The sequence below is a fragment of the Aythya marila genome (assembly GCF_965140915.1).
Source record: "Aythya marila genome assembly, chromosome: 21".
NCBI lineage: Eukaryota > Metazoa > Chordata > Aves > Anseriformes > Anatidae > Aythya > Aythya marila.
The window spans coordinates 4,216,497-4,229,850 of NC_139062.1; the positions used below are offsets into that span (position 1 = coordinate 4,216,497).

At 43.4% G+C, this 13,354-nt stretch overlaps 1 protein-coding gene across 5 annotated transcripts in view; it reads left to right on the forward strand.

Moving 5' to 3' along the window:
* PIK3CD (phosphatidylinositol-4,5-bisphosphate 3-kinase catalytic subunit delta) overlaps nt 1-13,354 on the forward strand; it is a 47,358-nt gene that overhangs the window by 29,347 nt on the left and 4,657 nt on the right. For all 5 annotated transcript variants that reach the window (XR_014318913.1, XM_082777108.1, XM_082777106.1 and 2 more), the window contains 14 exons: nt 2,732-2,828; nt 3,244-3,374; nt 4,274-4,333; nt 4,494-4,661; nt 5,402-5,523; nt 5,683-5,826; nt 6,495-6,594; nt 7,469-7,647; nt 7,861-7,970; nt 8,577-8,655; nt 9,502-9,669; nt 10,459-10,582; nt 12,237-12,382; nt 13,008-13,140. Coding sequence is in view for 4 of the 5 variants with exons in the window: in XM_082777108.1 (XP_082633234.1) it covers nt 2,732-2,828; nt 3,244-3,374; nt 4,274-4,333; nt 4,494-4,661; nt 5,402-5,523; nt 5,683-5,826; nt 6,495-6,594; nt 7,469-7,647; nt 7,861-7,970; nt 8,577-8,655; nt 9,502-9,669; nt 10,459-10,582; nt 12,237-12,382; nt 13,008-13,140 (1,761 nt within the window). In the remaining variant the exon portion in view is untranslated. The remainder of the gene's footprint in view (nt 1-2,731; nt 2,829-3,243; nt 3,375-4,273; nt 4,334-4,493; nt 4,662-5,401; nt 5,524-5,682; nt 5,827-6,494; nt 6,595-7,468; nt 7,648-7,860; nt 7,971-8,576; nt 8,656-9,501; nt 9,670-10,458; nt 10,583-12,236; nt 12,383-13,007; nt 13,141-13,354) is intronic.

A 13,354-nucleotide genomic window follows, 5' to 3' on the forward strand; every position in this document is an offset into this window, starting at 1 on the left:
AAAGCTCTACGTGAGATAAGATGAAAGTGCAGATCCTTTGGGGTTATTGTTCAAATGCTGCAAATTGAGGATGGAAAGTGTCAAATCACTTTGGAAGCTCTTGGTTTGAGCTTCTGAATCAGAGAGGTAGTGATATTTGTCATTTTCCTTACCTCCATTTCTAAACTTCTAACCCATTAATAACAATAATTCAGTAACTAAGAGCAGATCTAAGTGCAGTCTGTAATTGAATTATTGGTTTCCCAGTGTTTTAACTTAAGTAAGCATGATGCCTCTAGCTCTTCGCGTGCAAGGACTTTTCTTTGTGAGCAGAAAATGCATCTGTTCCTCTGTAAATGATTTTTTGCAGCCATAAAAGCACTGTCACCATGCTTTAAATGGAGGATTAGTCATGTCACCTTGACTAGAGTACAGAGAAACGAGGGACTGACAAATGCGATCACAGAAGATTTTATTAAGTCTCAGTTCTGCCAGCTCCTCTTCACTGCTGGGAGGTTTGCTGAGCTTTGTCGAGTTGACATCAATAGGGCTCTTGGGGTTACAGTGCATTAATATCTGGGGAGCAACAGGCAACCCAGGAGTCCTAACGGACCAGCTTTCAGGTTGGAGACTTCAGGCTGGAAACATTTTGAGGCCAAGACCGGGACCAACCTTTGTATTGTTTTTTTTTGTTTTTTTTTTTTACTTAAGAATAGCAGAACTCCAACTCTTGCTGGAGGCTTTTCTCGAACAGAATATCTGATTCATCCACAGTCTGTGTTTTTGTGGTCACACAGGAACAATTTTCAGTTTTGAAGCAGTCAGAAGGAAATTTTGCTGTTCTGATTGATGAAACAAAACTGGTGCAGTTAGCTGAGTTGTTCGTGTGTGCTCTGGTCATGAGGAAAAGTGGTTGCATTCAGGTGAGCTTTTAATGTGTATTTGCAGGAGCTGAGCTTTGTAGGAAGGGAGTTGTCCTCGTGTTCAGGCTGCAGCTCTGAGTGAGGTGTCCAGATCTCGTTTGAAATGATTGGCAGCTGGAGGTGCCACTCAGAGTGCACCCTGATTTTTATTAGATTAATTACGTTTTTGCTCACAGTACTCAGAGGTTAACTACATGCTTGTTGTTTGTCTGTGTGGACTGTCCAGAGCAGATAGGTAGAACGAAATCATTTATGACCACAAAAACAGGCGAGCCTGCAGCCTGGCTGGGATGAGTCAGAGCGTTAATGTCACTGGTTGGCTTTTGGTGTTTCTGTAAGTCATGCAGGAGATATTTCTGTCCTCAAGATGCTGAATCGTTGCTCTGCTGGACTTTATCCACCAAAAGTCTTGCCTAGGGTTCTGGCAGGCTCTGTGCAGTAACTTGATGTCATTTAGTCTGTTAGAAAAGGTTATTGCTGGTGGTGATGTTGTGTTTGGCTTTTCCCTCCGGTCTGAAAGCTGCTGTCTCAAATAAGATCTTCCTGAAGGTGCTGAGTCTAATCAAATCAACACCAAGGTTTGTGAGAGGCCACTTGGAAGTGATTCATTTAGCTGCATTAGGGAAAAATGCTGACTTTGCTACATCCACCAAGGCTTTCGGTGTCTCTTCTGGAGAGATCTAGAGAGATATTCTCTAGAATGTGTCAGTGGAACAGGAAAATGCCTCGGTGGGGATCCCTTTCAGTATTACGCAGTTTGCGGGTTGTCTCACCAGAATTTTGCCTTGCAGCCTCTTTGTAAGTCAGTCTCTGTGCCGGTGTTCACTTAAACCTTGGTGTTTTCTGAGCAGCTGGGTGAAATACTGGTTTTGCTGAAACTGTTAAATGAAGTCAACTGTTCCATTCGGGGAACCCAAGCACAGGAAATCTTAGGTCACTTATGGGATATGCCTGTCCGTTCTAGTGGCGGGGAACAGGGTTGGAGCATGGAGATGGATTCTCTTTCCTGACCATGTCCCAGACACTTTACTTGCTGGAATCCTTCACCCTCAAAATGAGACTGACTTGTGTAACTGGGTTGAGTTTAGGCTTTTGGGATTTTTTATTTTTTTTTAATGCTGCTGTTGTTGGGATTGATAAGGTAAAGTTTGTCATCTATAGACAGACAGTGTTCATTACTGTACAAAGGATTCCAGCCTTTTCTTCCCATTATCAGACACACTTAGCATTCTGTATCGTTTTCCCAGGTTGTGTTAACCGTCTCTTCCCTGTTTCTAAATTGAGGCTCTTTGGTCTCCCCACAAGCTGTGAAATATAGGAAGGGTATAAGTCAGCTCCTTCAAATATCATTGAGTTTAGAGTTGTGAGGCCTTACTGGACTCTTAGAGAATCTTTGGCTCTGAAAAATATTGAGTGATGAAGCTTTAGACATATTTGTGGTGCCATTTCATTTCATTTGGTGCCATTCAGCACTACAAAAAAAGACCCCTAGGTTTTGGTAAATATATGAATTTGGTGCTCTATTATCCTCTAATTTTAGGAGAACTTAAAAGGTAGGCAGCAGGCATCGCCACTTGGGGTGGTGAATTCTTTCCAGCAGCTCTTTGAGGGGATGCCTGTGTACTCTGCAATGGAAAACTACCTGCCTGCAGCATTCTGTGCAGCAATTTGCAGACTTGGAAGAAATTGAGGAGATCGGGTAATTTTTTGTCCCTGGCTGTTGTGAGGGATTTGCTTTGCATAGGGATATCTCTTTCTTGTTCTGCTCTTCCCTTCCCTCAGCTTTTGCAATTAGAGCACCCTGATAAGTTTCTTTCTTTGCTTTCCAGGACTGCCCCATCGCCTGGGTGAATGTCATGCTCTTTGACTATAAGGACCAGCTGAAAACGGGGGAGTGCTGCTTGCACATGTGGTCCTCCTTTCCAGGTATGTCAGGAGCTAGAGCTACTGTGTTTTTCTGTGTCTTTAGCCCCCACCACAGAAATGGGGCCTGCCCTGCATTCTCCATTGCTTTCCAAGGGGTTGTAGGAAGGATGTACTGGTGCTGCAGGAACTCTGTGCTAGCAGTCCCAGTACTGTTACTGTTCTGTACTGTGATGGCACCTAGAGCCCTGCTGAAATTAAGGCCTTGTTTTACCTGGCATTGCACACATGACATAAAAGGCTGCTGCTGTCCTACAGATACCATGTATATTTTGATCGTGAGAGGTCAGGAAAAAAAAGTAACCCACTCAGGGCCGTGCAATGACCACTGACAGAGCTGGAAGCAATTCTGTGCTCTGCTTTCTGGACCAAAGCTACAGCAGATTAGGATTTATAGGTTATGTACTTTGCTTTTCAGATGAGAAAGGCGAACTTCTGAACCCCATGGGCACAGTACAGTGCAACCCCAACACGGAAAGTGCAGCATCCTTGGTCATCTGCTTCCCCAACGTTGCATCGCATCCTGTGTATTACCCGTCATTTGAGCAGGTAGGGGACATGGATGCTTTTTGGGGAGGCACAGAAATGCTCTAGCTTTTTAGTGCAGGAGCATGCAATATCACTGTCCCTTGGATGGCTGCTGACAAAGACCGGGTACAAACTAATTGAATGGATATTGTTAATTGAAAAAATGACCTTTTCTCTTAACCTTTACTGGACCTTTGAATAGTTTTCCAAACTGAAAGGAAGTACTAAGGTACAACACTGTCATTCGTGAGCGTTTGTTTGCAAATGGGTTTAACTGAGCTGCCTTTAAACTGCAGGCGGCACTGGGCTCTATAGGAAAGAAGAGTAATCAGGGGAAATGAGTGAAAGGAGATGGCTCCCTCCCTTTCAGCACTGAATGATAACATACTGTGTGGTATGAGAATTTTCCATCTGTCACTGCAACTGGCCAGACTTTTAAAGTGGAAGAAGAAATGTGCCTATTGCAGGAAAGAAGGAGATCTGCTCTGCCAAGGACATTTACAGATGCTCATCCGTGATGCACGTTCTGGCTCAGAAGCTTTAACAGATTGTGCCAGCATGCAAGGCACTTTGGGCAGTGCTGTCTCTTTGGCAAGCACGTGCCAGTTGTAGGAACCTGGAGTGGCTTGTGTTAGCCTGGAGTTCAGTGACCCAGCACCCCATACATGGACCATGTGGGTGTGCAGTTGTGCTGTTCTTGGAGGAAAAATTCATCCCTTGATTCTCATCCCTACTGGGGAAGGGGCACCATGGGCTAAACCTTGGAGCAGAGATTCCACTGAGTAATTACCTACACCTGGGCTGTGAGGGGTGATCCTCTTCTCCAAAGGTAGCAAGTGACTGGTCTCTAACGCAGCATAAATGCCTGAAGTGATGGCAAGGTGGAGTTAAGAAATGAGGACTCTGTATTTGTGTTCCAGCTGCTGGAGTTGGGCAGGAATGGAGAACCACCCCGCACTGCACCAGAAGATCCAGAGGAGGTGAGTTTCTTAGGTCAAGTCACGTATTTCCATCTTGCCCACAACCAGCTATTTTCACCAACCCGGGTCATGGGTCCTGCGGGGTTTCTCTGAGCTGAGCAAGCCCTTTGGGTTAAGGCTGAGCCCCCTGTATGCTCTTTTCTGTGATTCCCATGAGCAGAAGCTGCAACTGAAGGAGATACTGGAGCGGAGGAGCCACACTGAGCTCTATGAGCATGAGAAAGACCTGGTGTGGAAGATGAGATATGATATCCGTGACCAGTACCCACAAGCTTTGGCAAAGCTCCTTATCATCACCAAATGGAACAAGCATGAAGATGTTGCCCAGGTGAGGATGCTGGGGCTGGCAGTCAGGACACATTTAATGTATCTTTCAGTGTCCATATCCCTCTGTTATGTTTGAGAGACCACTTTAACTAGGGATGTTTGGCAGTGCCCCTGTGCAGGCAGGATTGGCATCACTACGGCTGAGCAAAATTTTCTGTTCTGTTCTGTCCCAGTTGCTGCGAGCACCTCTGTATGCTGAGTGGTACCCAGATGAGTTGAGCTTTGGCTCTGTGTGCTATCCTGGGCTCATTACTGACCAACAAAGTCGTGCTTGCTTATTCCCTCTAGAAAGGAAGAAACTGGAGGCAAGAAAAAATAATTTATTTCACAGCCAGAAATGGGATCTAGATTGGATATTCTTAATTGATAGTCAGAGACCAGTCACAAGCTCCTGCAAGGTGTCAGTGAATCTCTTGCACCGAGAACTTCAGATGTCAGTGAGGGATGGTGTCTGTGTTGTTCATCCCTCCTCACTTCAAGAGCTTTTATAGGAGCTTCTAAAGATCCCCTTTCAGTCTACATTGTTCTGCTACAGAACAGTGCTTTTCCCTAAGATTAACGGTATTTGACATGGTTTCAGCAAGCTGGCTCTGAGATATCTTTAGTGACTGAGATAGTGGGTTACCCTTGCCCCCACAAAGGATCTGCTTTCCTATCAGTAGATAAAAAAACTTGTTCCCTTCCCCTGGGAAAACTTAAAAAAACTTGTTCCCTTTTTGCTCTTTTTTTTTGCCCTTACAGATGATTTCCCTGCTTCAGACCTGGCCAGAGCTGCCTGTCCTGAATGCCTTGGAGCTGCTAGATTTCAGCTTCCCTGACCGTTATGTTGGCTCCTTTGCTATCAACTCATTAAAGAAGCTGACGTAAGTGTTCAGCACTAGGGGATGTGGATCCCTTTTCTATACACGTTTAGGTTTGCTAATAAGGACTGTGAACATGGCTGATGGTCTTTTCAATACTGTTTTTGTATCTACATTGCAGTAAAGATGAGGTGGTCTTTTATTTTGCCTTTCTGTCCACAGAGATAACGAATTGTTCCAATACCTGCTGCAGCTTGTCCAGGTGCTCAAGTATGAATCCTACTTAGACTGTGAATTAACCAAGTTCCTGCTGGATAGGGCATTATCCAACCGTAAGATAGGCCACTTCCTCTTCTGGCATCTCAGGTAAGAACAAATGTTCTAGGCTTTTGCTCAGTAATAAAGTGAGACTGGCACTTACCAGATTCCTTGTTGCACTGCGAAATGAAATAGCAAGCATGTCTGTATGTGTGGATGCCAGGGTATTTATGTAAAGGCTATGGGCTGGCCTTTACCTAAGTGTCTTTCACTAGAGCATGAACGGGATTTTCTTTTTGTGCTTACAAATCCCCAGGAACTGCTGCTTTTTACTTGAGACTGAATGAGGTTTATTGAATGAGGATGTGAAATTTTTTGGTTGGTTTGGGATTGTTTTGCTTGTTTGTTTTCCAAGGTGGCAGGGAGGGGAGAAGTTTTGTTTGGATTAGGCTCTGTTTTCCCTATTTATTTCTACATGCCTGGAGTTTAAATTTACTTTGGACATCCCTGGCTACCTGCCAGCTATGAGCCATAGGCTCTGACCTGTCCTTACTCCTCTGTTAAATCTTTTCAAAGGAGTGGTTAACCTTTTAGTCATTGAGAAAGATGTCTCACCACTTCAAGCAATGCTTTTTCCACAGCACCTTCTGGGGAGGGTGTTTTTTTTGTTTGATTGTTTTTTTTCTTCTCTCTCCACAATTTTGCTGGCATGAATGGGAGAATTACTCGCTCACTGTGGTGAGTCAGTTTTGCTTTAACCTCCCTTCTTCCTCTAGGTCAGAAATGCATGTCCCTGCAGTTGCCTTGAGGTTTGGCTTGATCCTGGAAGCATATTGCAGAGGCAGCACCCATCATATAAAAGTTTTGATGAAACAGGTAAAAATTGCTTTTAGCCATAAGATTGACATCCCTTTTGCTTGGAGCTTGTTCTCAGCTGTTAGTTTTTTCAACTTAAAGTTATCAGTAATACAAAAAGAGCCTTGCAACTGCTATATTGTTTTTGGCATATCCTATTATGAGCCTGGAGTTCCCCCATCACATGCAACTTTGCTCATCTCTTACTCACCCCCTCACGTCCCAACCTACAAGATGTGTCTGGAATGCTTTGAAATGTTCAGCCTGCTGTTAGGAGATGAGTTGAATGAATTGTCATCTAGCAGAAGTTGATCAAAATTCTCTGCCTGATTTGGAGCAGTGCAGTCTTTCCTTCAGCTGCCATGTGGAGGTAATCCTGGTCATTGCCCACTCTCTAAAACTTTATTTTTTGTCAAGGTTCACTGTAACTACTTCAGAAGTGAGGGACTCCTGCATACACGCAGTCAGAGCTATGTGCCCACAAACCAGTGCTTCTTCTGTTTGCAAGCTGAAGTGGTGCTTTTGCATAACCAGAACTCCCCAACAGCCTTACAGGGCAGGGGCTATAGGACTCATCTTTGACTCTTCTAGCCAGTGCACCTCATGTCTTCCTCTGGTGCTTGATGTCATGCATCATCCCTGGTATTTAGGATGGCAGTCATGACCTTGTGATACAGTTGTGCCCAGCAGAATATCTGTGATGCATTATAGATTTGTACCTTCAGCAGATGGTATGAAATTCATTTTGTTGTAATGTGTGAATCGCTACAAGTTGAGGGAAAAAGTAAGCAATACAAGCAATGTTTATATTGCACACTGTATTGTTATAGTTTTTAACTTTGCTCCGGGTACTTCCTATTTGTTAACCCTATTCCATGGCTTCATTTCTTTGCAGGGAGAAGCACTCAACAAAATGAAAGCTCTGAATGACTTTGTTAAAGTGAGTTCTCAGAAGGCCACCAAGCCTCAAACCAAAGAGATGATGCATGTGTGCATGAAGCAGGAAACTTATCTTGAAGCACTTTCCCACCTCCAGTCTCCCCTAAACCCCAGCATTATCCTCGCTGAAGTTTGGTAAGCAAGATAGCTGCACCTCTTCCTCCCGTTATGCTGCAGGTTTTGTTCAGCAGCAGAGCCAGGTTTCTGGTTACTCTAATGCCTTCTTTGCTCATGGGCAGCACATGTTCGTTAACAGTGCTGGATGTTGTTGCATTTGCAGCTTAGATGGATGTTTTTTTTTTAATAGGTAGAAACACTGACTGAAGGTAGTATTTTTATTTCCCTTAGTGTGGATCAGTGCACCTTTATGGACTCCAAAATGAAACCTTTATGGATTGTTTTTAATAATGAAGAGACAAGTGGTGGTGGAGTGGGGATCATTTTTAAAAATGGAGATGGTAAGTCTTTAAAGGAGGTGCTTTCATAGGTGTTATAGTCTTATATATTTATTGTGGTGAATGGGCTGAAAAATGGGCCATTAGTATTTTTTGTTAATAAGGACCATCAGGCCTTATTAACAAAATTAATTTTGTTAATATTTGGAGATGTAATTTGGAGATGTACTAGACTCTCCTCTGTATTTCATAGAACTTTAACAAAGTAGTACCACTTATTTATAGCTGGATACACTTGCAAAGTAAAATGTGAGGTCTGGAAATGGTGCATCAGTCCAAGTCTTGTAGGTCAGAGTTGCTCCTTCTCACTGTTGTGTCAGGGAGATGTTTTCTAGTTAAGTGCTACATTGTCTTTGGCAAAGTGAAGTAGAATTTATCTCCATTAGATACCTTAACTCAGACCTGATTATATTGGTATGGTGGCTTTGCAATGTTCCTGCACTAGTAGCTGTTACTCTGGTGATGGTGTTCTTTGCTAGCAAGTGACACACCTGGCAAGGGCCCTCTCTAGCAACCTGCTGCAGGGGCAGAACAAGTTCAACTGCAAAAGAACAAGAGGGAAAAATGGGAGGTACTCATAACCCTTTCTTCCTTTGTCATGCTGCGCAGATCTTCGTCAGGACATGCTGACTCTGCAGATGATCCAGCTGATGGATGTTCTGTGGAAGCAGGAGGGCCTGGACCTGAGGTGAGTAACATGCTCCCCGCTGGCCTGCTGCAGTGGTAGATCAGGTGTTGTGAGACGTTTTTACCTACAATCTTGTCTCGTCTCTGCCAGGTCTGTCCAGTATTCTGTGAGCAGCTAGTCAGGTTTTATGGTGCTGAGGGTAGAAATGCAATGAGAGGTGGGAGAAAGAGCTGGGATATCAGAGACTCCCAATTAAATGAACTGTGAAGGAGAAGGGATTCAGGCAGTTCTATTTTAAGTAACACTCTGCAGCTGTTCCCATACAGCACGGTTTAGGGAAGGATGAAGCATGGGGACTGTAATACAGTCCAGGAGCAGAGGCTGTGGAAATTCACTGATAGCAAGCAGGTGCTGATGATGTATGTTGTTACTGGACCTGAATTTCGGGGTTGCTGCTAGAAACAACTGCACAGCTGTTAAGTTAGGATGCAAGTGCTATTGGGCTCAAATGAGGCTTTTTCACCAATTTTCCATTAAGCCTTAGTTATGCTGCATCTGTGGCCCTGGGAGGTTATCTGTACAAAACCAGTGCTTGGTAGTTGGCTTAGATACCCTCCTGTTGGAAGATGCTCTGTCTTCCGTGCACCCAAACTGCAACCTGCCCTTAGCACACCTGAAGCACTCTGAGGTGAAGGTAGGTAGGCCCTTAGGAATATTTCTGCCGGCTCAACACCTTGAAGAATTGTGGGATTTCCCTTGATTCCAAACATAAAATGTAGGCAAAAAGTACTGTTGGGCTTTCCTCTACCAATTTGCTTTTGATACAGGAGACAAGGGAAAGCTTGAAAGTCAAGACACCCCAATTGTGGCAATATTTCAGTGGAAGGGTTTCTTTCATCTCTGCAGGATGACCCCTTATGGCTGCCTCTCCACAGGAGACAAGACTGGGCTGATAGAAGTAGTCATGCACTCAGATACCATCGCTAACATCCAGCTGAACAAGAGCAACATGGTGGCCACTGCAGCCTTCAACAAGGACGCACTGCTCAACTGGCTAAAGTCCAAGAACCCAGGGTAAGTGGGCTTGTCCTTTACTCAGTGGTGCTTTTCTGCTTTCTTACAGCCAGAGACAAGTCTTGTGCTTTGCTCTTTTGCTTTTCCCCTTCAGTTACTATTTCCAAGCTGTCCTGATCCACAGCATAGTGCACTAGAAGGCATTTGTGGAGCTATAGGGATCTTGGAACAGAAATGGAGGCATCAGAGTTACTGTCCACAAGCTTTTTTTTAACCTTCAATAGCTTAAGGTAGCACTTGCCACAGGTTGGATCCAAAGCCTGGTCTTCCCTTCAGTCCTGTTACTTTCTTGAGTAGGTAGTCAGTGTGATAACAACTGGAAAAGGGGTGGAAAGAGCAATGCCAAAACTGGAAGGTAAAAGAAGAAAACAGCAAAGCAGCTGTGCAGCTTGGGGGGTTTAGCAGGTACAGAAATAGAAAGCAGAAAATATCAGTTCTACCCTGCTCAAACTCCAAAGGTGCTAGCAGGAATCATTCAAGAACCTCGGGTGATGTTTTGGATCTGTGGAGACCTAGAAATGAGTAAATACCAAGTCATTTTAGTTGAGAGTGTGGACAGAATCGTACCCAGGCCTCTCCAATTACGGACAGTTTTTACTGCAGCTGGTTTCTAAGTGTGGATGGGAATACTGACTCGAGTACACTACAGAAGGTGTAATTCAGGCACATAATTCCCTTACCTTTTCCTGCACGTCTGCATAGGGAAAGCTTTAACAACAGCCTTCCCAGCTGTGAAGTACTGGTATTCAAAGTAAAATGTCATTTCCACCTTTTTCATACCCTCTTTAGTGATGCATTAGAACAAGCTATCGAGGAGTTCACTCTCTCCTGTGCTGGGTACTGCGTGGCAACATACGTGCTGGGGATAGGCGACCGGCACAGCGATAACATCATGATCCGGGAAACCGGCCAGGTAAGGGGCTTTGCTGCTGCTGCTGGAGAGGGGCATGAAGGCAACTTAGCAATGGACAGAACCATCCCAGTGCAGTCCTACCGCTAAGGAATGTACCTCCCCTTCCAGCAGAGGCAGACTGGTCAACTGGTCTCAATAGCTTCTATCACTGAGAGGGTAAATACAGTCTTATAATTTGAAACCACTTATCTAAGTAAGTGTCATGAGCTGCCAGTGTAATATCTTATCACGCTGCTGTTAATACCCACTTTGAAATCACAGTGGAACAATTCATACCTCTCAGACATAAAACTGTCTAGAGATCCAAACCTGAGCACCATATTTACCAGTCTGAAGACTTTCTTGGCTTCAGCAGAATTTCAAATCGCTTGTAGTTGCTAGTTAAGATCCTCAGTTACTTGCCCAAGATGGTATTTCTATAGTCTTTCTCCTAGATTTTTTTTCTAAATGGTTGCATATGATTAGTGTGGTTTTAATTTCACATGTACCAATTCCTTTACTTCTCTAGTACACAAGAATAGTTATTAGGGTTTATATTATCTTCTCTTACACTGTTTGAAATATAAAGGACAAAACTAGAAAAAAAGAAAATACTTTTTCTAGTAGAGTACGGACTAAATTACATTAGTAATATTCTGGTAGAGGAGAAAGTATAAGCTATGTCTCTTGTTTAATTGTGAATTCTACAATGCCTCAACAACCTTGTGCTAGCCACTGCAAGCTTAGTCTCCTACAGATCCAGCAAAGTCAGCTAGACTCCTGGCAACAGTTTGCCTGCCTGTACTGTTTCTGTGTAACATCCCCCTCCTCTACATCTTATTCCCCTAAATCCAAGCAGTCATGGTCATAAAAACCTAGTAGTGCCGTTGTTCTCTTATCATTTCAGGGACAGAGCCACCACGTCATTCACTAACTAGACACTAACCTTTCTCCCTGGGCTGTGATTAGCAGCAGCTCTTATCTAGGATTGCTTCTTCTCACCATATAAAAAACAAGTGTTGGGGAGGAAGCCTACAAAGCTGTTTCTGCAGAGTAGGGGCCACTTAGCAGTTCGTCCACTTGGGGGAGCTGATGCCCTGTGGTATGCAGCCGCGGGTTTTGTTTATGCTCTGGGCTTTACAGCAGCTCTATAAAATCGCCATAATGCACAAGGTTTGGCACATGATCTTCCTTCCCGTCACTGCGCCCGTGATGAAACTTCACTGTACTTTGTATTTAAAAAAAAAAAAAAAAAAAAAAAAAAAAAGGTGGCTGTGGTGGAGAGCCTTACCTGAATAAATAAATGTTTTGTAGCAAGAGGATGTCTTACTTCCACAGTCTAGGACTGCAGACTGCACCGGTAGAGTTAGACACCAGCCCATCTTAGTTCTCTTTCTGCTTTTCCTATTGACACCCTAAGGCTTTTAAAATGTATTTCCAGCTACACCAAGTACTAAAGAGCTAAGTACTTTTTCTGTCCTCTCCCACTTCTAATTACACTGGGGGCTATCTTGGCAAGTAAATATTGCCGCTTTCCCCAAAGGAGTGCAATGGACAGGTCAGTTTTTTCCCCTCCCAAAATCCTATGGTGAGTATCTTTTGAATACAGTAACCATGAAGAGAGGTTGGCTAAAAGTACTATTCTGAAAACAATTACTTTTTTCCTTATTTCCAGCTGTTCCATATTGATTTTGGTCACTTTTTGGGGAACTTCAAAACCAAATTTGGTATTAATAGAGAACGAGTTCCTTTCATATTAACCTATGACTTTGTGCATGTCATCCAACAAGGAAAAACTAACAACAATGAGAAGTTTGAAAGGTAAGTGTTAGCAGTTAAATTTGACTTAAGCTTTTTAAGCTCTGAATTTCCACAATTTATTTATAGCAGAGGTATGTAGCCTATAGCTGTTAAATCCATCAATGCAGGCAGAACACACACAGGCTCAAGCATGACCCCTTGCCCTTTGCCTAGATTAGATGGCTCTGAACTGGCTTTTTAAAGTGATGGAATATATGAAGAGTCAGCCACTTACCTTGCAGCTGTCAAATCTCATTGCATAAAATAGTTGCAAAAAATTGCATAAATCTCATTGCATAAAATAGCTGCTGTAGTCTGTGGTCCCTTGTCCATGTTCTTGGACTCAGGTTTGTGGCTGTGGGAATGCATCCCTGGACTAGATAATCCAATACAATCAGATGTTCCTAGCTCTTGCTAAACGGAGAGCTGAGGAAATTACAATCATTAGCTAGTCCATTTGATTATATAAAAACAAGGTAAAACAAATAAGTAATTATGTTTTAGATGAGGTGAAATGACATGCTAGTCATCAATGCAGACAGTAGGCCTCAGACTAATACCTAATCTAGCTTTAGAAAATAGTGTATTCATTACTCTTCAATTCACTAAGTCTTCAATGCTTTGCCTCATCTTCCTTTCTGAATAGATTCAGAGGTTATTGTGAAAAAGCATATATGATTCTGAGACGCCACGGTCTTCTCTTCCTGCACTTGTTTGCACTGATGAAAGCTGCTGGCCTGCCAGAACTCAGCTGCTCTAAAGACATTCAGTATCTAAAGGTAAGAAAAGCAGAGCCTGGATATAGCTGAAACTGAACACCTGATCATGTAGTTTTGTGAGGAGTAGTAGGTCACAGTGGAAGTTTCTTTGAAGCAACGGAACTGCAAAAACTGTGAGTAAACATCCAATGCTTATGCAGGTGTCAGAAATGCAAGGTACTGGTGCTCAGGGAAGAATTTAATCAGATTCTTCAGCACAAAGGCAATAGGTACC